At 37.0% G+C, this 25,715-nt stretch overlaps 1 protein-coding gene across 2 annotated transcripts in view; it reads left to right on the forward strand.

Moving 5' to 3' along the window:
- LOC121629820 (astrotactin-2-like) overlaps positions 1 to 25,715 on the forward strand; it is a 300,171-nt gene that overhangs the window by 75,109 nt on the left and 199,347 nt on the right. For both annotated transcript variants that reach the window (XM_041969617.1, XM_041969618.1), the window contains exon 3: positions 15,178 to 15,607. In XM_041969617.1, coding sequence (XP_041825551.1) covers positions 15,178 to 15,607 — 430 coding nt within the window. The remainder of the gene's footprint in view (positions 1 to 15,177; positions 15,608 to 25,715) is intronic.

Below are 25,715 nucleotides of genomic sequence, written 5' to 3' on the forward strand. Positions count from 1 at the left end.
AGACAAATACACAAACCTGCTGGTATGATCACACTATACTCAGTCATTACCCCAGTGAATACAGCCATGCTACTCAGCTTCCTCAGTTCAATTAATTTTCATTTATATACAGCCAAATCATAACATCATCTTTGAGTGCTTTACATAGTTAGGTCAAGACCTAACATTTTACAGAAGAGCCAGAAAATACCCCCTTTGATCAAGCATTTGGAAACTGTCAGGAGGAAAAACTCTGAACTGGTTGAAACATGAGACAGAACCAGACAGCTGTCTGGCTGGACCTGTGGGGAAGAGAGGAGAGCAGAAATAAATAGATCTTTTTTAGAAATAACAAGTAACTATTTCTAACTATAATTCAGATCCACAGGTAAGTGAACTTGTTGAGCATTTATCTTTTTTTCTGTGGAGCTTTCAACCTGCTGGAACTTCTCCTGTCAAAATCCCAGTTCATTTTCTATGCTTAGTTTTTAAAAATAAAACAATCCTGGATTAATGCAGGAGCTGCCATTAGTTAAAAAAAACAAAAAACAAAACATGGTGCCCTCACTTTTCTGCAACTTCCAGTCTCATTGGGGTGACCCTCTCATCCACTGGGACACTCTAAAATTGTCTGGCTGCAGGAGTGGGTCTCGGTGTCCCCTGTTACAGACATAGGTCCTTTGGTTCCTGCTGGAAGTCACAGGTTCTTTTTGAAAGACTTTTTGTCCCCCTCACCTGAAACTATTTTACCTTGTATGTTCCCATAAGGGCTAGAACAAAGCAGATCAGTAGGACCTTGATCACTTATTTCTCCATATGATTCATTTCCTGGAAAAAAAAAAAAAAAAGACCATTTTCAGATGGAAAATGACTCAATGGCATGATTCAATATTTCTATCTGGAACTCAGCAGGAGAAGCTGATTGCTTTTTACCATCCAAGTTTCTACACTGTGTCCACTTTGTTCATCAAATTAGTGAATGACTTGTTTTACCTCCTTGCTAAGCATTGCTAATTGAAGAAATCAGTATCATGAAATATTCTTGGGGGTGATACGTTTCATCTAATCAGACATACTGCCTAAAAGAGCTAAAGAAAACCTTTAAATGCTCTTTAATCTTTGTACTTGTTTGAAGTGGTCTGTGCAGGTATTTTTCCTTCATTCTAAGCCAGGTTGTGAGACCAATGGTATACTTGGGGCAAATGCAAAAAGTATGATTTCCTTTGATTAGTTCTTAAGGAGGACAGGAACTTTATTATGCATCACTGTTAACTATACTCTTGTACAGAATGTGACACCATATGCGTAAAGGTCAATGCGTTCTTTATGTGTTCAGCCTAGCCTTGGCTCTGACTCCTGCTTGTATCCATAGGGGAGGGAATGATACAAGCTGCTTCTCGTGGAAGCTTCCTGGCATGACTCCCACATGTTCTTTTTCATTGCTGCTCTGTTCCCGGATTTTAGCAGGGTACTAAACACATGGTCAGGTGCACTGGTGCTGCATGAAGGATTTGTGCTACCATCATAATGGCTTGGGTCCAGGTTTTGGCTATGACATCATTGTACCAAGAAGAGGACAGCTTGCTATCTTGTAATATAGTCTGTATTCATTTATTTAATGTGTCCTCAAAGAGTGTGCATATGTATGATCAATGTATTCACTATAATAGGGTAATATCACTCATTAATATTAGACAATGCATTACTATACCATGCATTTGAAAATGTTTTCATCTATTGAGGCTTTACCTACGTTCCAGAAGAGGAAATCAGCATTTGGTGTCAGTTTCTTTGATTTATCCCACATACAAAATTTGAAATTCTGTGCCTTCAGGTTGAGTGTTGCATTATACCAACTTGTACCATCCAGAGAAACAAAATATCCATTAACCAGTGTGATTTAGTTTTTTTATTGCATGTGCCACTGAAAAGAAGTGACTTTTACAGCAGTGTTGTGTGTGTTTCTGTCATTGTACACTTGTACTATGTTTAACATTTGGATATTGGTAGATATCAAATAATCTACAGTGTCAGAAAAATGGTTACATTTACTTGTATTTGTAAAATGGATCGCAACTGTTTATTTCCTGTCTTCGGAACCGGTGAATGGAAATGTCGACTTTTTTAGGTCTTCAATTGCAAAAAATTATCACTGTGTTTTCAATGGTCAGCTATTGTGACAGCCAACAACAGTCTTCCTGTATCGATTTATGCAACTTCCAAGTGGCACAAATACAGTCAATATATCTCTATTGTATGTTGGACACATAGATTGTTGCAAAATTTAGACCTGTGCAAAGGAAATGTTTTTGGCTCTGTGATGCTGCAGGTGCATCCAGACGCAGGTTGTAGAGCTTTTTGCATGAGTGACACTGTGTTCTTGATAGAGCACCTGTAGCTATTTGACTTTTAGGTGACCTCCGATTACAAACTGAATATTATGCTGTTTTTGTGTGAGCTCTGCATTTTTTCTGTTTGTGTTTGAAGCGTCGCCTGGAGTATTTAATGTGATGCACCTACTCGGTTATTTTTTATGCACTTTAACATTATATGTGGGTGCAAAGGCTTAAAACCTGTACTTTTGCACATGCTTATCCAGGGTCACTCACCTTTTTCTAGAATTTGAACGGCTGCATTACATCCATCCATTCATCCATTTTCTGAGCTATTTATTGTGTGCGAGGTCTCATGGCTGAAGCCTTTGTTAGCAACTACCGGGCAAAAAAAGAGGACGAGAGAGAGAGAGAATACTTTCAATAGATGACAGATGACTAACCATAACCAATGAAATAAAGTATTCACAGATCCGATGTTCAAACCACCAAGTTGGTGGGGGATGGACACACAGGCATCACAATTTTACTGGATAAAAAGTTGTAACATCTTGCAAGTTGACCTATTTACATATTTGAATAAAGGAAAGGTATTTAACATGTTCTCAGCGCATTAAACTAACTCAAAACAAATAGCTCTGTGGATTTTGTAAGAGCATCGCAATGCTGTTTGAGTGGTTTTCGGAGCCGTTCTCCTTTGAAATTTCCTTTGAAAAACAGTATCTTATATCTCTGCAGAAAACAAACGGATGCCCAGCATTTACATAAACCTACTACCCTCTTTTTCTCTTTTACTCTCTCACTCTCACACTCAAACTGCAAGCTTGGAAAGACAAATCTGTGTAATAGAACACTTGTTCTGCTGGGCAAGAGTCATGACCAAAGCAAATTAGTTCTCCTCTCATTTCCAGTTGTGGTGAAAGTCAAAGATTGAGGGTACTATTTATAGTAGTGTTACATCCTCTCCATCTTTGTTTTATTTATTTATTTTTTCTTGTCTTTTAACCTTTTTCGTCCACCTTTTTACTCACCTTCTCGTTCTATCTGTTGCCTGGGTAACAGTAAATGATGAACACCAGGAGGTTGAGGAGCAAAAAAAGTGCTGAAAAGAGAGGATTACTGGACAACCTTGCTCATTTACTTGCTCTTGACTCCTGGTGTGCATGCATGTATGAATGCTTGAGTGGTTTGATTTTGTGGTGTTAGTCTGAAGAGCCAATGGGGAGACATGCTTTAATGGCTGTATGTGGGCAAAGTGAATGTATTATAAAATATTGGTAATTTGTTGACAAAGCTGAGAGTTTGTGTTTCAGTCGCTTTGGCAGAATGCTTCTAACTCCACCCATCCTGAGTTCCAAGCAGATTTCCATCCAGCTGGCTGTGCCTGTACTGGTCCAACAGTTTATCGAGGAATTGGTTGGCTTTGGAAGGTTGAATTGTTTCATAAATAACAAATAAGGCTATTGCTGATTTAGAGCCTGGCTCATTTGAATCTGTTGTATCAGAACTGGACAGTGTATTCTATGTTTTGAAAAAAAAGAACTAAGATTTACAAACACTTTGCAGTCTGTTTGCTTTTCCTTCACAGCGATGCATGTTAGCTATTATTTTATTCATCAGTTATTTACACTTCTGAATTTTATTGTCATTGCCTTGAAAAGACCAATAAGTGGAATGATAATTATATATTTTTGAAAATTTCACATTGCCATTTTTATTATCTTTTTTTAGGGATTTATGTATCTATCTATTTAAAATCAAACATATATATATATATATATATATATATATATATATATATATATATATATTCTTTTTCTTTGTATTAAAATAACAACAATGTTCATGTCCCTCAGATGAAACTGAGAAAATTGTGGTATTTAATAAGAATAAAGGTTTTTAAGACATTTTCGTTTATATATTTACACATTAACTGAAATATATTTACTGTTGAAAATTAGGCAAATCTCCCTGCACAACTTATTAATCTCGGAGATCCCTATTGGTAGGACCATTGGTAGGTCCACCTACTTTATCTTCATCGTCTTCCTCATCTGTTACCTCATCATATTGCTTTCTCTCAATTCTTTTTAATAGCACCTTGAAGAAGAGTGATTAAAGTCACATGGAAATTTCTAATTAATGTATCTTTGAACTGCTTGTTTGCCCTTGGCTTAGTGCTAATGGTGGCAGATGTGGTTTGCTAGCAGCCATTAATGACTCAAGAACCAATTTGGGAACATCTGTGCCATTTGAATTGGACTTTGAAAAGTTATTCAGACCTTTGTCACTTATTAGCATTTCAAGGCCGTCTCAGTCATTACATCTTCACAGCATCATGTATTTCAGCTTCTTTCTCCTTCCTTCTTTTCAAACTGTGAAACCAGTAACACGTTCCCTTCTGAGTTTTAATCAGATGCTTTGGTGAAAGCAAATGTCAAAATACTTACACTTACATTAGACTTATGTTTTGTGGAGCTGTCATTGAACTGATTGAAGTGATACATGCAGGGGAACAGGCTACTGATTTGGTGTTTGATGTGACGAAGAGAGAAAGGACAAAAGTGAATTGTTTTTGGCATCTGGCATGAATGGACAAAGACTACATTTCCTTCAGCTGCTTGTGATCGCTGACAGGTCTTTTCTCACATTGTGGAAGGACTTGAACAACAGCTGCAGATAAAAATACAGGCCTCACTTCACTTTTAACAACAGAGAATATAATTATGAAGGCCCCTAGCTGCCTCTTAAAGAATGAACAGGAGAAAACAGTGACACATAAACATGTGTACCGTCATACATAGCTCTACTGCAGCTGCAAGCTTTCAGAGCAAGAATATTTCTCTCTAGCAGAGAGCAAAGTCATTAATTTCTAAGTTTTAGTCTTTTGTTTATTCTGAATTTTGTTAAATACCACAGAATTGTGCCTAATAGAACCCAGCAAGAACAAAGTAATCTCTGTGATCCTTAAAAAAACATCTTGAAAATATAACTCGAAAGCAAAACGGGCAACAAAATGAGTATGTTTGTCCATCCTTATTTTTCACACATCCTTCTTTTTGCAAGCATGCAGCACTGTCTACGCTGTCGTGCTTCTACTTTCACAAAAGCAAAAAATCCTTTCTTTGCCACTTTCATGCCTTAGCTTGTCCCAATTTCTCAGTCAAAGTCACCCCAAGGGCCTCATTGTCCGAACCCTCTTTACTGCTTTGTTATTAACAGATGAAGCAAGCAAGTATTGGCCTTGTGTCACACCACTGCAAATATTGGCATTACTTTTCTAATCACATTTCTTTCTCTGAAATGTCAATAAGGCGGTTGGGGGGGGGGGGCAATATGTGCTTAAGGTTGACTTAGACTGACTAAATTTGAAGATATCTTTAATCTCTCATAAAAACAAATGAAAGAGTCTTGGTGTAGTTTTGGAGGGTGTGGATATAGCGGAGTCTACTTTCCAGCACTACTAATTTGACACAGTAATGAGCAAGCAGGGGTGCATACTGGTCATCAGGTTGTTGTATTTGGCTACGATGCAAATGCTGAGCATCATGGGGGTGTGATTATACCAAGAATACTGTCACAATATTTGTAAAATATCAGCTATCATCTGAATTAATCTTTTTTTTTTCTAATGTCTGCAGGATATTTTTTCCAGAGATGTCGCTTTGGATTAAGCATGAATTACAATCCTTTCTTTTCCTCTTTTTTTTTTAAATTTTTTGATAAATACATTATTTAATTTTTTAATATTATTATTTGCTCTTAGTTTTTTGTCTGCATGTGGCCTCCTTAGAAATTTGTCCTTGCTTTGAAGAGTAATTACATAAAATACAATTCATGGGGGGTCTGCTTTCTAACTGTTTTGTTTGTAATGTGCAAGTATATTCCAGCCAAAGGCCACCATTTATGAATCAAAAAAATGTGAAACCTTTTTTCACCCTAAGCCATTCAGTGTGCACGTGGAAAGCAAGCCGACAGGGACATGTAAATGTAGTTTCACAGATACAGAAAAACTAAACTAATTTACATTTGACTGTTCTTGCCAGTGGACACCTACAAGTAGCTGCCTATTGGGTATTTTGGGTTGAACTGAATAAAATTGTCAAACTGAACCAACTTAGTTGGTGTAAATATTGCTGTATTTTACATAAAGTACATAGTAACAGTTTACTACGGAGTGTTGAGCTTTTGATGTGCAGAAATGATCAAAAGCAGGCCGTATGTGTTTGCAATTTCGAGGTATGATTTACTATTGCATTGCACTATCATTCATTATAAATTACTTTCTTTCTAATTTCCTTAGGGGATAAATAAAGTATTTTTTATTTGTTTTATTTAATGTTTGGCAAATGTGTAAAACCAGATTATAAAATATGTAATGCAAAAAATACCTTTTTAAAAATGCTTTTGCTTAACAATTTTACAAGGGTTGCCTACTTTTTATAATTTCCCCTGCAGAACTAAAAACTAATTTATTTCCATGATCAATAATATGGATGGATAAATTTCGATCTTCAATATATAGGCCCCAAGTTTGAAGACCCTGAAACAGACTTATTGTTTGTCTGGTTGAGAGAGGAAAGTGGTGGGTGTGTAGGCCATGAGCCAAAGCAAGAAAAGCCTGGGAGAGAAGTATTGGGTAGGCGGGAAAGGCACACTAGCAAATCAGCCCTAACTGTTATAATTAAAAAAAGCTAGGGCTCAGCGTAGCATTATCTACCTCTAAATCGTTCTCCTCTGCATGATGGAGCACTATGTTATGTAAAAGGGGAGGACAGGGAGACAGAGTAATGATGGGATAAGGCCTGAGACAATAGAAAGGGGGATGGAAAGAGAATGGAAACAGGTATTAGTTCTTATGGTGAACTAAAATGGAAAGATTGATGTGATATTTTCCACTTAAGATGCAGATTTTAATTCAGTTTTCAATCTCTGTGTAATCAGATTTTATGATTGAGGTACAGGCTTCTGGTGATTGAAGTTTCTCTAGTAATATATCCGAAGCTTATTTTTAAATGTGTTGGGTGAAAACCTTGGATTGACCCAAACCCCTATACAATGAACAACTGACCCGGTGATTTCATACTTAAGTAGAAAGACGAGGCGGGGTTAGAGGCGGGCTTGTGCACGCAGCAGTGTCCATGTCTTTATTTACCACGTATTATGTCCATTTTCGTGCGTTCTACCCACCGCCATCAGCTGTCAATTAAAACTGTCCATTCAGCCTTGCACAATCTGAAATTTGGAAGCACCAACTTACCGCATCATGCTGTTCGGCTTTAACCCCGCCCATCCCAAGCTTTCGACCAACAGTTGTCCCTGTGAGCTGCTAAAATGTAAATAAATGAGTAATTAAGTTATTGATTGTTGAGTACTACAGAGGCTGGGACTGAGGAAGGGAGGGTCAGAGTGGAGTCAGCTGGGTCACTGCATGTCCCTAAAACCCTCTGCTTCAACAGAGTAGCAAATGAATGGAAGAACAAAAAGCTGTTGCAGTATGTATCTGTGTTACATTGAGTAAAGCATATCACAGATATGTCAGACTAGTGGTAAAGTCACTAAGCTGTATGTATACCTGGTAATTCTCCAAACCTAGTTGACAGGCATGGTTACTCTGAGCTGAGTTACTAGATTGGAAACATTTACCAGAGAGCCAAAACCTGTCATTTGTGCTGGGACAAACATTTGGACACAGAGAATAGAGAGCAGATGCCAGGGCACATGCCATTTGATCGTCCTGCTGGTAGGGACAGGGGGACAGGAAAAAAAACAAATACAGCACTTGGAAGAGGAAAGGTAAGGACGCGTGAGAGGTTGACATAAAAGATAGTGACAGAAAAAGTTGGTGTAAGAGAGAAAGGATGTTTTTCCTCTCGTTTAAAGGTCTGACACACACAGAAATGGACCATTAAAGGCAACCCAAGAGCACCATGTGACCTCTTTTTGTGTGGGTTTAGCATGCATGGGGATTCTAGGCTTCTTGGTATGTCATCTGTGCCTTATTTGAAGTAATACATAGATGTCAGCTGTTCTGTCTTCTGTTTGATTATTCAGCTGATACCAGTTTAGTATTTATGTTTCTATGCTGCATTTTCTTCCAAAGCATACCCAAAAGATCGCTGTAGTTCCCTCTTGCTGTGAAGCAGGAGGTGGATGGTTACCGGGCTTCACTGTGCACAGATGGTGGCTAAAACACAGAGCATGTGTTGTATGTGTTGGCTCATATTTGTATTATGTCACTGTATTAGAGCATTATTAGCATAAAAAGAGAATTATAGTTATCTGTTTCATGTAGCCTAAAGTTTACATTGTCACAGTGATCTGCAGAAGCTATTGAATCACATTTAAAGAGTGGATAAATGTAGCTGATCATGAAACGTTCTAGTGTAATGTGGTTTTTGCAGCTTAAAGCCATCAACAAATTATATGTAATATAATAAGTACTTATTTAATTTATGATTATGCATGTATGTGTTTTATGTACTTCTTGTATCAAGTTTGTATGAGATTTTAACATGATTAGTTATGATTAGTCAGTAACTGTTTATATGCTCTAATCTACACCTTCTGGAATAATTCTCCCTTGTCAAGTGGTTAAAAATGTTAATACATTAATAACTGCATCACATCTAAGCGGCACCGTTGGACATTAGCTATGTCAGTGAAATCTGTTACTATATTGTCTATATAAAAAATAATAATTAAATAACATCAGGGCAGATAATAGTTTTCTTATAACTTCACTCTGATGTGTGATGGCTGACTCAAACTCTCAAATGTCTATTCAAATTTCTGGAAATAATAATTACATATATATATATATATATATATATATATATATATATATATATATATATATGTGTGTGTGCTCTCTGATAGAGGGGTTGTCTTTTTTATCTTTGTTGGGAATTTTTGTTGTACTTCTCACTGCAGGATACTCTTAGACCTGATAAACTATATGTGCATGTGATTATATAAAGTATGGTTTTAAATTGGTATAATTAGGGAATATGACTGTTTAATGATGTACTTGTCATTTATACAATATGTTGTCAAATGTCTGATGTCTTTAATTATTAATCGTAGTATAGTTTGCATTGTAATTATTGTTTTATTCATCTTCATAAAAGTTGGCAGGTACAAGATCTGAGAGCCATAGGATAGTTTGTAGTTGATTTTTTTTTTTTTTTTCCTGATTGGCTGTTCTTATATCTTGTAAACTTGGGAGCCTGGGAGACGTGACTCCTCTGATGATGAATTTATAATGACAGTGCTATTTTTTGTCCTCAACAAAAGCAATGCCAGAATCTGAGTCACATAATTTTGACAGATATTAGATAAAACAGCATAAATAACTATACTTGGAGAATAAATCCGTGAAGCAGCTACACACAAATACACACGCGAATCAGCAATACTTTTAGGTGTTTATTTAAGTGCTTTGGTATTAATGACCTAATCAAATACCTGAAGTAAATGCTGGTCAAATATTTCACCAGATAACCCCAGTACAAGTGCAAAAGTGCTATACTGTTAATATAAAAGTTAATACAATATACTTACTGTTCAAGAAAATATTAACTCAAGAGGAAATTACCCTGGAAATAGCTTATGCAAATAATCTTTATCACAACAATATGGATAAGAGCAAACCACCGTTTCTGTCATTACTTTTTGAAAGACTCACAGATTAAATGAAACTAATTTTGCCAGCATTGTATACCTCAACAGAAGTGCATCTAGTATATTACTTCTTTCATTAGCCCTCACTGGGGGCTTTAAAATTTCTATTATTGATTCAATATATTCTATCTGAATGAAAGCTTAACGATCAAATCTAGTTTTTGCCCAGTGGGTCTTGACCCCTTGACATTTTCCTTCTTAAAGTTTAAACTCAAAATAAAAATGGGTTGGTGCTTCGGGGCTGCTGCTGAGGGCCCGGGTCTCTGGCCCTGGTCTGCCTCTGACCTCCGTAGAGGCGTAGTCGCATTTGCATGATCTCACTCACCACTCTTCATCACTGATCACTCCTTATTCCTCATGCTCTGCATGCTGACACAGTCACTGAGTTGTCCAGTGGGTTTATATACTAAGAGATAATTCTTTTTTTTATTTTTCCTGTGAGTTAGTATCTGGTCGCTGTTATGCTACTTTCATGATATGTCTTTTTGATTTGGTTATTATTTAAAAACTGTTAATGACTAGCAGCTCTGTTTTTTTTGTGTGTTTGTTTTTGTTTTTTGTAAAAGTTGTAGGAAATTTTCTGGTGTGTTCATGTACAGGCGTAACAGTTTGTTGTCTGGTGATGGTGTGGATTGAAGGGTCGTTTCCTTCTGTCTGTGATCTTTTTGTCTCCTTTCTTCTTTCCCTTTTGCATCTTTTTGCTATTTTCCATCTTTTTCTGTCCAGTCCAGACAGGTCCAGCAAGATTACATAGATTCCATGATTCAAAGTAAATAAATAAATAAATGAATCAGATTATCAAGAGGAGCCTTACCCATAGGCCTACCCTTGGTAGAGCAAATTTGTTCAGCACGATACAGCAACCAGATTATCATTTTGCTTGCTATGATGCTGGACAGGACAAGTTAAAAAAATAAATAAATAAAATAAACTCAAAATAATAATAATAATAATAATAACAATATGTTCCATATTTCTGCAATATCATGGCACCTTTTCAGGTATACATCCAAACCATAACACATTAAAAACTTGTCATTATAACATACAAAGCAGCTGCTGTCCTTCCTCTGCAGTGTTAAAGATAACTGTCATGGTGAAACGTTATAGTTTAATCATATTAATCTATTAGTGTTATCTTCACTGAACAAAGGTTTACAAATTTCCTTAATAATTCAGAGCTGGCTTTTCCCATTCAATGTGCAAAAAAGGAAGATAAGAAGGCATTAAGAAGCAATGACATGGTGGTAAGCAAGCTTGGCATGGGGACATGAAAGGAAATATACAACATGATTAAGCAGTAGAATGGAAAAGGGGCAGGAGGAATATGGGATGTAAGTGAATAAAAGGTAAAAAGCAGCAAGGACAACACAACGATTAATGGGAAGCTAATGGTGGAAGGTGTAGAGAGGATTATACAAGGCAACAAAAAAGAAACATACATTATTGTAAAATGGATGGAAAATTGGAATATGAGGGAAAACAGGAATGTGAAGAAAATGAAAGTTATCATAGATTGCAGGAAACATTTACTACAAAAAATAGTAAGACTGTGGGGCTTCTAGGCACCCACCCACCCCCCTCCTCCTCCTCATAAAGTCACTTAGGACCAAAGCAGCAGGGATTTGGAGGGTCTGAAGATGAACAGAAAACCCATTTTCCCTCATGGCTACATCTGCCACTGTGAATTTATATGCCTGTTGTGCTGAAGAGGGAAAGAAAGATGTGATCAAACATGAAGGAGAATAGAGACTGAGAGACTCACAGTAGTCGAAAGGGAGAGAGAACAAAACGTGAAAACAGTGGAAAGCGCAGAGGAAAACATGGGGATGATATAGGAAACTAAATTTCAAGAGAGGGAATCTAAGAAAAAAAATATACCAGCAGGATTAACTCTTGAGGGCACTGATATGAGATGACAAAAGTTCATAGTTATAAATAGATTTTGGAGCAATTGTGCCATATTAGCAATATGTCAATAATTAACCAATTTACAGGTTTGCTCTGTTGGATAGATGGTAGACATAAGACTACTAATCATGCTACATATACAAATTATGTCTTTCAATTCAGCAGGTACAAAGAATTGAAAAAAAAGAGTGGATAGGTTTTTTCTCTATTTGTTTAGTAGTCATTCCTCTTGCAGTGTTTTTTTTTATTGTGCTTTCAGTTGCAGCTTGGTGAAGCATTTAGTGAAGCAGTGGAGTGAAGCCGCTAGATAACTTGGTGCTACACTGAGGGTGCCAACAAATAGTGATATAGCAGACTCATGTTGATGAAACTTGGAACAATCAGCATTTGCATTAAAAACGTGCATATACAGTGTTTTATAAGACTGTTGGGGCAGTGCAGCCCTTTGTTGGTGTAGCTGCATCAAATCCACTAAATTACACGACTGAGAAACTTTCAAAGAAGTCTCTTTGGTAGGGACAGCTCTGGAGTCACTATTGCTTATTGTGAAAGAAGATTGAATCATAAGCTGCTAAACACAATAGCAAGCGCTGTGCACCCTTTGTTATACAATGATTTAACAACAGCATGTTCAATCAGTGGCTTCTTTAACATTGCTGTAATAAAACCCTGTGCAGGATGAACATTAATAGCCCCATTGCATTTTTTTTTTTAACTGCAAAAGTTATTTCCCTGTAGAGAAAAATAAATTCTCACTCAATCCTTTAAGAGTTCAGACAATGCATGCAGTGGTATCTTTTGTCCAGAGGTGGAACTAGACTTTTCTACATGCCAGAGAGTGGGCAAGACTTTATTAAGACTGAGGCTGGAACTGGATTTAGCCTCAGCTTGATCTATGCCTTTCTCTATACGAAAAAGTCAGACATTTCTCTCTTTTTCTTCATTTGTATGTCTTTTTATACAAAATAAAGATCATGTAATGCTATTATACAACTAGATTAGCACTGCTATGTGGCTTCGGATTATCATTAGGCTAGCCTTACATCAGCAGTTGTACTTGCACAAACACAAAATCTCTTATAGAAATGTGCAGCCAAATGGCAATATTTTTAAAGCATGACTAATAAAGAAAACACTCTAAAATTTAATTTAAATTGGTGTCTGACACTAGTAATCTATGCATGTCTGGAAAGACATTTATATTCCTCCAATGACCAATCACCTGAAGTGGCACCTGGGGTGTCCAATCAGATCTCAAAGTTGGCTAGTCCTTCCCTGGCCACCCTTTTAGCTATGCTCCTTATTTTATCTCCTTAGCCAAGGAGGCTGACAGGGACATGCACATGACTCTTTAGCACATTTCAGTCAGTGATGCTCTCTATGGCAGTACCATGAAATCTGAACATGGTTTGTCCCTCCACCACATAATATAGGATCCTAAGCTATTGTCACAGTATGTATTTATTTGCACAATAAATGCATCTTTGTTAAATAATAATAAATAAATCTTTGTTTTATTGTAAAGTATATGATTATTTTACGCTTTGTCCATCTACAATGGCGTTTTTTTCTCCCAGTGACATGTTACAGCTGAAAAAAGACATAGCTATAAAGCATTAATTTGTTATGTCTATCCTTTTTTTTGTTATCATATTTCCTCAGTTGTGCTACAGATCCCTTCATTCTCCCTCTATTCTAAAACTTTTGCTAAATAAAACACATACGTTTTTTGCTGTTATTCAAGGAGACCGTGTGTGTGAAAGTACAGACTACAAGGGGAGTTTAGGAGACTGCATTTCTGCACAACTGCCATCCCTCTGGAGATTAATGGAGAAGTTGGTCCGTAGTACTAGTCCTCTCTGCTGCCTCACCTCTCTCCATATTTGATTTATGGACACCTAGCAGGGCATGAGCTATTATTTGAAAGGGGTTTGTTTTTCCTCATGAAGATGGAATTTTAAATGTTGTGATGAATGAGCCCTTGCTGTTTTTATTTATTACTTTGCCTTTATATTATAAGTACACAAGGTTGTGTGTATGTGCATGCATGATTCCTTGCTTCTGTTCATACATGTACATACATATAATTTAGTAAATATAGCCCCAATGTTCAATATGTACATGCAGAAGGGCCAAGACTACTTTTTTCAGTCTGACATTAAAAATACATCAACCTTGGGATACCATGTCTTGCTAAATCCAATACTACGTCTCACCTATTGGATGCCAGTGTGAAAAATCAAAGAATAAGTCATGCCCTCCCTTACTTTCCACCATTCTGTCTCTGCATATAGATTTACTTTATCATCCAACCACCACATGTATGGCAGGGTGTTTGATGTTTCTGAGATAGTCAGATAGCGAATGAACCATGGAGAAATGCGATGCCCCTTGCTGAATTTTCAGTACCAAAGTAACGACTTAGGGGAAAAAAGAAAGGGCAAAGCACACAAACAACCCATGTGCATTGGTGTGTGACACTAAAAAAGAGAGAGGTCCAGCTGCAGCACTGCTATAAAGAAAATTATTTTAGCCTGACTCTACTGTACTGGGAATAGAAACAATAACATGTCAGTATAACAGAAACAAATCATAAATCTTATAATTTGCTTATATTACGTTTCTCAATTATTGATGAGAAGTGCAATTAAACCTTGCACAAATGCTTAAGTTTTATTGATGTTTCATACATGCTATATGTACACTTACAGTGTGCAGTGTTTGCTTCCTATATGCAAATTCATCATGTACATCTGACTAAAGAAAATGGAAAATGTGCTAACAAGCACCTGATTCTATTTGTGTGACAATGCTTTTATGTTTGTGTGAGAATGAAAATATACCTGCACCCATTCTCTTTTTAATTACTTGCAATATCAAAAAACACTGCACTGTTATGCTGCATTTTATTCATTTTATTAGTATTTTTTTTTTTAAATGATTTCACAAAAAGCATCATTCTTTATAATGACTGTAAAATTAAGACTTGAAATATGGCTTGAAATGTGAGGTTAACATATCACCTTTAATAAATAAATAAATAAATAAATAATGCATATTCTATGAATACATTTTTTATTTGACCAGGTCACTTGAAATGTGATTAGGTGGTATTTATGTTGGTATTGACAGAACCCTGCTATGAGCCTCACATTGCTTTTAGAACTCTCAAAGCAAAGTGCTGATTGCCAGACTTTTTATTAATGACTGGCAAATGTGGTCTGTTTCTTAACCTTTAGTCTTTTTTTCTTTTCTTTTTCTTTTCATTCAGGGAGGCCTCATTGCCCTCCTCCTCCTAATTCTTCTATTCACCCTTGTCCTGTATACCCGCCATCGATGGTGTAAGCGTCGCCGGATCCCCCAAAAGAGTGCCAGTACGGAGGCCACCCACGAGATCCACTACATCCCATCAGTTTTGCTCGGTCCACAAGGTCGAGACAGTTACAGAGGCTCCCGAGGTACTCACCAGCATGGCAGCTCAGTCATAGGGATGCCCATTCGTGAGACCCCAATCCTTGATGATTATGACTGTGATGAGGATGATGGAGGTGGACACTCACTCAACTCCACTCCCAATCAGCTCAACAACAAGCTCTGTGATGGCAAGGTCCTGGACGATTACGGTGTTGATGTTGGCATTGGAAGACATACAGACATGATGTGCAAGGAAGACAATATAAAGCATAATTTTGAAAAACAAGGTAAGTTCATTGTCTACAAACATCTCCTCTGAGAATAGATTACAGTTATATAAATATGAATAATGGATGATTGAAATCCTTTCATGCAAATTTGACACCCAGGACAGTTCTCTTTGCACAGTCCTGCCCACCTGCGTTGTTTTAAGTACAGCATCTACTACTCAAAAAAAAAAAAAAAAAAGGCAGTTTTTATGCCACTGACGTGTCAATTCACATTGTAGCAATAGGAAGCTAAGATTATGAGTCATTGTAAAAACTATAAATTCTTGTTTTCCCCGAAGCTATACAACTGAAACTATCAAGTGACAATCTTGCCACCACAGACTGCTCCTTCTCAGTTGCCATAGCCACAATCTTTGCAAGTCAAGTCATGCAGTTTAATATATGATTTGAAGTTCAAGTGACAGGGGCTGTGGAGACGGTTAATGCTCACAGTGAGGTTTATAATTTCATGACCTGTACACCATTCTGGAACATTATCTGTAGTCAGGAGTCTCTGTTTTAAGCAAAGAAAGAAACCATCATTATTATCTAAACTAGTCACTCTTTAAACATTTAAATTAAGGATTTTACAAAGGCTTTTTTTAGGCATTCCAGTCTTCAGCTATTGAGAAGCATGTGTTGACATCTATCCTGTTGAACTCTGTCAAGTTGGACTTTAATAATTGAAAGGTGCTGACTAAGTCGGAGGGTACCCTCATTGTTCATGCCATGTTGAATTATGCATAAAGCTTGTGGAAATGCCCCTTTGATACCGGAGTATTTATCACTTTAAACAACTGTATTTATGCAGGCTGTTTGAGGCTGAGCCTGTAAATCTGCTGAAATAGGAAAATACAATAGGAGAATTAATTTGAATTTCATATTTAGGCTCAAATAGAGCAGGTTTTATTTAAAAATGAACCAGAAAAGAGATTAAAGAGTGTGAAAAATTAATTTCTCCACTGTTTTTTCAGCTAAAAACGAAAAATCCTCCGATTAAATACAAGGTCGAAGAGGTTAATGATCTAACTGTTGAAGAGAGGCTTAATGTATACTATTATTGCAAGAGAAAAAAAAGAGACCATGTAGTCCCCAAATGGGACTACAAGGGAATTCAAGCAAATGGAATGTAAAGAACACAAGGTAAAATAAACCCAAGTGCAAACAGGCAAAATTCTCAGATTTTGTGTGCTACCAGGCAGCTTTCCATCCCTTAAAACAAATAATACATTTAGTTATAACCTATAAAGACAGTAGCCTTCCTGGGTGTAGAAAAGTACATCAATTACTCTCTGATCCTGACCAATTCAGTCTCCATGTCAAGGGTAATTAATAATTAAGAATGCATAATGAAGTCAATTTGAACAACAGCTCTCTCAATTAGGGATGTTTATAAATCTTGCTGCTGTATGATAGCACAGAGGACTCAGAGGAAAAACTTGATGTAAGCAACAAACAAAACGCTACTGGGCCTATAATGGTGTAGCAAATAATATCTTCAGGCCCCCCCCCCCCCCTTTTTTTGCATCATTTTTCTGTGAGATATTGATATCCAATGAATATTTCACCATGTAATATGTTGTGGAGCCAACTTAAGACATAGAGTTTAACAATCAAAACAACAAAACTGAGTAGCTTCTTTTATATATTGTTATATCTCATGTCATATAGTTCTCAATCAACTAAAGAGCTAAAAGTTAAAGACTCTCTTTTACTGTTTTACTGTGTACAGTTTGTATCAATACACATGTTAAAATCTAAAAGAAAAAGGTAAGTGCTTATATATGCAGAAATAAAAATATCAAGTTTAACACATATTGGTAAGTAAATAAATAAAATGTGTTTATATAGCACTTTTCACAGATAAGTCAACTGCTTCACAACAAACAAAAATAAAATGTAACAAGTCATAACAATAAAAACAAAAATTAGGAATCAAGAAGGCAGTTAAAAGCTTTTCTGTATAAAAATATCTTCAGCTGCTTTTTAAAGGACTGAATGGAGTCTGTACAGCACAGCGGGGTGATGACTGAAAAGATTGTTAGAAAAATGTAAACGCTTGATTTCTGCAATGACATGATCTGAGACAATAATTAAAGTTTCGGTTTCATGTGTGTTTAAATTTTCATTCATGCGTGTGGGTAGGGGCTCTCCGGTTTGGACGGCCATGGTAACCAAGGAAAAAGGGCTGTTGACGCTAGTTCATGAGAAAAAAGGACTGTTGCATTCACGTTTGCCATTGGGTTTTTATTTTATTTTGGCCAGCTGTGTCAGTATCAGGAGGGCTTCATAACATGAGCAGCGTTTGCCTAAATAAGCAAGTACACTCAAAAAAACAATCCCAAAAACCCGCAACCCATAACTGATGATATTTGCAAGTGACTTTACAGAAAAACAAGGCCAAAGTCGCCTTAGCAACACTGCTGCCTTTCTTTGGCACAGTCGTCTGTATCTCTTTTTTTAAATTAGCTGGTTTTCTTTGTCTTTCTACTGTCTTGTTACCTGCCTCTTAAACTTTTGTCTATCTGTGCTGTAGTTCAGCAAAGTTGAACACCAGGAGCCTCACAGACTTAACTGGCTGAGTGTATCACTTAACTCATGGCTTAACTCACATGCAGTTGTGTGTTTTCTGACCACTACTGTATAGACTAAAAAGGTTGCACCAGTTAAAATAAAAGCATCCTGTCAGATTTTATATTCTAGGTCATGGTCCATATGGGACAGGTTCTGGGTAGGGCTGCAATGATTAGTTGACGTTGTCGACAATATTCGACAATAAAAATAGTCGACAACGAATTTAGCCGTCGACTGTTGTCGGCAAAACAAAAAAAACTACAGAGTGAGACATCGTCTTCTAATCCTATTTCTTCTGAGAGTTGCATAATGCACATGCGCAAAGAGGGGAAAAAATATAGAATGAGACATCATCTTCTTTTTTAATCTCTGCTGAGAGTTTCACATGCGCAATAAAGTCCGCCAGGGGAAAAATATGCTGGTGGACCAGGGAGGAAAACTGCGGCGGAGAACGTTAAAAGTCTGGGATAACTTTACGTTAAACTTACAAAATAAATTAAATACTTGTGAGATTTGTAAAGCGGACCTTGTGTACCACGGGAGTACGACTGCAATGCTCGAACATTTAAAGAGGAGGCACGTCTGACTTACTTAACAACCTCATGGAAGATTTCAAAGCTGAAAGTGAAATAAGATCCATATATAATAATCATGAGATACATAATCCGATTGGTTGACTAGTCGTTTTAGTAGTCGGTGACTAATTGAACATCAGAATAGTCATTAGTTGCAGCCCTAGTTCTGGGTGACCTCTATTCTAAAAGAACAATATAACTGGATGTTGTCTGCATAGAGATGGTAAAAATATTATTATATGGTCTACTGATTTGGCCTTGTGGTAAAATGTATAATAAGAAGAGAACTGGACCCAAAACAGAATCCTGAGGAACCCCACAAGGTGCAGCTGCTACTTCAGTCTTCACGATAAAAGATAAAAACACTGAAAAATCTCTAATGACACAAACCTTTTTTAAACATCCGAACACCTGTCCGGTAAGGTAACAGGAGCAAAGGAGGACCAAGTGTCAGAGGTAAGCAAATTACTAGCAAAACACTGAGAGACAAATTGAGGAATACTTGTGACCTTGTTTACAAAGTACAGGAAAAACATCAGGAGACACAATATTATTAATTGTGTAAAACGACACTTTGGGATTATTCCTTTTTGAAGCTATATAATTAGCAAAATATTTTGTACTGGTATTTTTTAACATGTCATTTAGTGAAAAAATTGATTTTTTGAGATGCAACCTATGAACCTCATGTTTAGAAGCTTTCCATAGATGTTTTAACATTTTCTTCTTAAGCTACAAATATTTTCATTTATCCAGGGACAAAAAATTAAACATTAAACAATACTATGTTTCAGAGGTGCCACAGTGTATATAATAGATTTACAATGGTTGGTTAAAAATGCAATAAATCTGTCAATGTCACAATAAGCCATGTTGGTATCAAAGTCTTTCAATAGAATCCTGGTTTATAATTCTCCTTTGAATCACCAGCTTAGGAGGTAAGATCCCGAAAAATGACAGGTTAAAAAATATGCAATTATGTTCACTTACATGTATGTCCTCCACACAAACATATTTTATATCTAGACTTAGGGATAAGACAAGATCCAATGTGTGGCCTTTCGTGTGGGGCCAGAAACATGTTGTCTAAAGTTAAAAAACTTCGTGGTTGTAATGAGATCAGGAGCCGTATGCCAAGCAGCAGCATCAATATAAAATCTCCTAGTATCACTGTTTAAAATGTAATAATGGAGGATACAAGATCATTAAATTCAGTTAAAATACATCAGCATTACCAGAAAGATTATAGGTTGCTGGCAGAGAGTCAACCTTAATAATCTGTAACTCAAATAAAGTAAAGGAGTTTGAGTTCACCAGCCTGAATGTGAACCTGTCATGGTTAACAGCAGCAAGTCCTCTGCCCTGTCACATAGGCTGAGGGGTGGCAATGTAGAAGCAGCCAATCAGGCAGATTTCCTTATAGAGAATATATTCCATATTTTGCTGCCACATCTTGGTCAGGAAAATACAGTCAAGAAAGTTACTTAAAAGAAATCAGAGCGAGTATAGGCAGGGAAAGCCATATCGGTGGAAGTCGGTCAGCTCATTCAACAGCTGATTGTGAAGGCACTTGAATTAAACACCTGTGCGCACCTCTGGGCCTGCCATGCCGGGCGGTGACTGCTGAGGCATCCTGCTTGGAGGTGCAGCATTAACGCCGTGTGGCTATTCAGGATGGAAATTCATTACGAATTTTAAAAGGTAAAAGAGGTGTCTAAAATTCTTCTTGCTCAGTTTGAATTTTTGGCAAGTTGTATCATTAGTCCCAGCGTGTACTACCACCTGTTTCATGGCGTCTGGGAAGGACTGCAGCTGCAGACTCTGCTGGGAGTTTATGCAGAATAAATGGCAGGAAAGCAGTATGTGGCAGCTTTAAAGTAGCGGATATTTGTTACCACGGAGTGGCCCGCTATGAGTGTAGTTAGAGAAAAGAGCGAGTGAAGAGGTGGGAGTCAAGGCATCCTCTGATGAGGAGCGGCCAGAGCAGAGGAACCACCACAATCCAGGGGAGATAATTGCCTATGTGGAGGCAATATACCCAGCGGTGGAAACCCCTGTGGGTCTAGGACACTGATGCCACTGCCAGCTACTCTGTCAGGAACAGGTGGCCATGAGTTGACTGCTGAGGCCACTGTTATAACAGGATGAACGAATAGCTTCCCGGAGGAGCCTTCAATGTGAAGTTGAAGATTTCCTAGTCCGAGGCCTCGATTTTGCCGCTGTAGCTTGGCTCTGGGCATCACTAGACGTTGCCGAGGCCAACACCGACCCATCATGCTGAAGAGTCACGGGAGCCACACCATCCATCAACAAAGTGGGTCCAGTAGCCTCTCTGGATGCAAAGCACCCAGAGCTTGAGCCTGCTAGTTTGCTATCTGGTCCAAAAGCCATATTTGGGACAGTCTAGCAAATTTATTTTGTTCTCTGAGTGGATTACTAATTACTGTATAATTACTGTTCATTAGGGGGAAAAAAAAAAAGTAGAAAAAAAAATCTTGACTTTTCTAAATGATATCACTTAAGTTATTTAATTTAATATATATACTTTTTAACACAAAGAAGCACCCTGATACATTTAAATACAGGGGTGATAACTTCCTTTGTCACCTTTTCCACAAAGCTTTATATAAAACGTCTCAAATTAACAGCTTGTTATCTTTACTAGCTGACAGGTACCCCTATTCAACAGAACTCCATAGTCTTTCCTCCAGGGATTATATCACTATCACTTGCAGCCTTGTGCAAAGCATTAGCAGCTTTCACACAGTCAACCAATCCAGCAAGAGCTGTCAATTTCATTTTCAGCAAGTTTCCAGCAGCTGTGGGGATGCAGCGGGCAGCATGGACAAGTATAAATCATCTAAGATAAATCGTCTTCTGTGACGAACTGTCATGGAAAAGTTATCTATTCAACCATCCAAGCAGAAAGCCTTTTCAGAGGGACAAATGGTAGTCGAAGGTCAAATCATGCACATAATGCAGCTGAACACAGCCCTGCTATACAGTTAGATGTGTTTCAAGAGAAAACGCAAATTTGTCAGAAATATTAGGACAATTGTATTTTCTTAAATAATCTAATAAATGATGAGGTGATTAAAAAATGGATTAAAATTAATCATAATTAATTATAATTATGTTATAACCTTTGTCACCATTACAATGTTTACTTTATTATGCTGTCTGAATATTATTTAAAAGTAAGAGATACATACTTTTTTCTATTAAACTTTTGACTGTTTTGATAAGTCGACATAGTGAATGATTCAGAATTTTGTACTTAAAATTTGAAATATAAAGTTTAGGACTTGGGCTTGTTGGATTTGAAACTTGCTTGTTGTTTAGACTTTTTCTGGTTGTTAACTGGTACTAATGACATTTGTCCAATGTGCAAAAAGTGCATGTTTTCTCATTCATGTACACAAAATACAACCACAGTTTTCATCCTTTGCAGCATCAACCAAACACACTTCTGAACTGTCCAGCATATTAGGCTGAAATTATGAAATGTGCTTCCTATCAGTAGTTTATAGAATGAATTAACAAGTCAGCCTTTTCATTTCAGAAGCAGCAAACCAAATCCTATGATGATCTTGTTTTTCTGTCATGTTCAGTGGCCAAGTGGCAGGCATTGGAGCTGATGACAGACAGCTAATGCTGCTAATGCAATGTTCTAGATGGTCAACAACCTCCTCCCTCTGTCATGAAATGGGCCCAGTCAGCAGACAAAATACATCTGTGCAATGGAAGACAGACGAACAGCAATAATACAGCATGAAACTAAAATGATTCTCCAAACCTTTTTGGGTGTCAGTATAATATTTAAACGAATGAGAAATAGTCTTTATGAGGATCATTGGAGTAGCTGTGATAGAGATGTGGCACTTCACACAACTTTTCTATATTTTCAGTTTGTCATTGGCCCTCATTCACTAAACATTCTTATGAACAAATTTGTGCTTATTTCCCACTTCTGAACTTTTTATAGAGATTGTGGTATTCATAAAAACCTTTCTAACTACACTCAGGAGTACTCTGTCTCAAATGGTCGACATGTTTGAACAAACTGAGGTTCTGTGCTGTCCCCTGCTGTCCAGTTCATTAAAATAAAATGCTAAAATTACAGAAATGTTTTTTTGGTAGATTTTTTTAAATTAAGCTTTGATTATTACATTTTGCTATTTTAAAATAAATTACAATATATTGCAGATTGTATCTTTAACATTGTAATTTCCTTCAATAGAAAATTAAGCTATTTTTTCATCTATTTTATTCAGTCAATTTGGGATTTAATTAAACTGCTTGTCCTCCTAAAACCATCGCTGCAATCAACTGTACACATGCCAGATCTGCTCCTTCAACCGCAAGCAAAATCTACTCCCAGATCCACATGCTGAACGTGGTCTTTAATAAATAAAATTTACAACAGTGGCTTTTTATTATAATGATTAGTTTCATTAGGAAATGGGGGTTATGGCCTGGCCGCCAGGTTAATAGCACCCCTGGTAAACCTTCAGACTCACCTGGAGGTTTTATTTTATCAGGTTCGCGCTCCCTCCATCGGCACAATGAAAGGATGCTAGATGTGTTTGAACACAACAGGATGGCAATTTGCTTTACAAACTATAGACGTTTCAATATGTAAAGAGATGAAAATGTGTTCTACGGTTCTACTGTAAATACCAGGTTCCCCTTTAGCCACTACACCATGAGAATGTGCATCCTGACACACTCATGGGGCCAGACTGCAGGCTTGTTGTCCAAGTTCAGTCACTCATTACCCATTAATACATAAAGCTTGTTTTTATATGATTAGAATCTCACTGTGTCATCATTTGTAACCAGGTGCATCACTTTAAAAATGAAGACAATGTCTGTTTGTACATGGCCTGTTAGTCTCATGACCTTTTATGGCTATTTTCAGGCATTTATCTACCAAAGTAGGATAAGTTTATGTAAAAACACTTCTTTTTCTGGAATTTTGTCCAGAAGAAAGAAACAAACACACACACACAACCAGCATTTTACGATATGAAATGATAAAGGCCTGACCGTTTAATTAAATCCTGTGCTATATTTTAGCTTTTCTTCGCTCCAGGCTTTTCTTTAGTGACTCTTTATCTTGTTAGTGAAATGATGTTGTTCCATGAAAACTGCTCAGTGTAGTCACTTAATATTTATATTATGTTGTCAACACAGTTAAGACTTCTGGCATAACATGCAACCTACTGAGAATAAGCTGAATGTTACTTAGATTTAAAACTTTTAAGTGCACACTTGTTACTTAATATTACCTGAAAATAGACAAAAGAGGAGAATGCAGTTTGACAAAGACCCCTAGCTGCTACAGTGATGTTTAGATTCTCTTCCCCCTGTGGAGTCACTCTGATGAGTACAAAGCACATTTCCCTCCTGACTCCAGCTACATTTTACATGTGGTTTGTTTCTTTATTACCAGTTTTTCTATGACAAAAGTATTGGGACGGAACCTATTTGACAAATAATATGACTGGCTAAATTCTTGTGAGACAACAAACCGGAGTATTTACTGTATTTATGCAACCAGTGGTGACAACTTTATTTTGACCTCTGAAGACTAGTGAGTAAGAATTTTAGCCTCAAGTTTACTTCATTGTTGTAACATAATTGAGGCAAATGCATGCCAGCTTACCAAATTCAAAGGTCGGAGTAATGTTTTGATCAAGGCCAAATCCAGCTTTTCATTCCTTCCCACTGTAAATGAAAAATAAATTTGTTACTAAGAGTTTTTTTTTCTTTCCTCCCATATAAAGAAAGGAACAGAGCCGTATGTTGTCATTGAAGGGGATTTTAGCAAACCGGATGCAAAAATCTATGCATGCACATATTCAGCTTGTTTGTACAGGTGCACACAGATGTTCTATAATAAAGTGAGACTGACTGACATATTTGAACAGAGAGTTTCATCATATAATACTTGTTTCTTACCCACTCTTGTGTTAAAAAAAAAAAAAAAATAGAAAATAGAAAAAGATTCATCAGTCATAACGTCTACACTGCATTGTCTTTGTCAGAAAATTTCAAATAAGCTCCCAATCACTCCACACACTGTGCAACAGCTAATAAAATAACTGAGAGTGATTTTGAAGACTAATATAATAAAAAGTTAAAGGGGACAGCATCTGTTAGCTTAAAAGACCAGTGCAGATTAGTGTGGGGTCACAAAATAGCCGACGTGGTCGTTAAAAGCGAGAAAGTCACTAACAATAAAGGTGGTGCCTGATTATTGTGTGCATGCTAGAGAAGTGTGATGTTGTTGATGCTACTTTTACATGTGTCATAAGGCTTCAGTCTTCAGTTTAAATGCGTTCTTGTTTCTGACAGTTCAGGACAAGCACATACAGCACACAGGAGAGAAAGAATTATGAAGTCATTGAACCCTAATGAGTTATAATAAAGTGAGACCAACGTCTGAGTGTTGAGGTGGACCACAGTTTTTAATAAAGACTACTCTGAGATACTTAAATGATATTATGTTTTGATTGTCGATGGATGAAACCCCACACATAGTGACAGAGTGAATAGCCAGCTGTTGCAGTCAAGTAAAATCAATCAGTCTCATCTCTTTTGTCCAAGTGTTATGGTTGTCAGCTTCAGAGCATCCATGTTAAACATTTTGTGATGGTGGGGTCTATGGATGTATGAGTTATGTTTAATTAGAACCAGAAAAACTTTTGCAGTGGAATGCAAAATAACTGGGGGAGAGCACACTTTGTATTGCCAAGGAGAACAAGAGCAGGACAGTTTCTCAATAAGAAAATTACAAAAGATTAAATTAAAACCAAATTCCTACAAAAATGAATTAAAATCATTCAACCTAAAAGTCCAATAAAAACTAAATGGGCTAAAAAGTAGTCAAAAGTATTAAAAAGAAAAAAAAAAAAAGCACCATCCAGGGCAGGGGTAACTATAGTGGTGAGTAAGGGTGATCCTCCTCCCAA

The sequence above is a fragment of the Melanotaenia boesemani genome, chromosome 19 (assembly GCF_017639745.1).
Source record: "Melanotaenia boesemani isolate fMelBoe1 chromosome 19, fMelBoe1.pri, whole genome shotgun sequence".
Lineage (NCBI taxonomy): Eukaryota > Metazoa > Chordata > Actinopteri > Atheriniformes > Melanotaeniidae > Melanotaenia > Melanotaenia boesemani.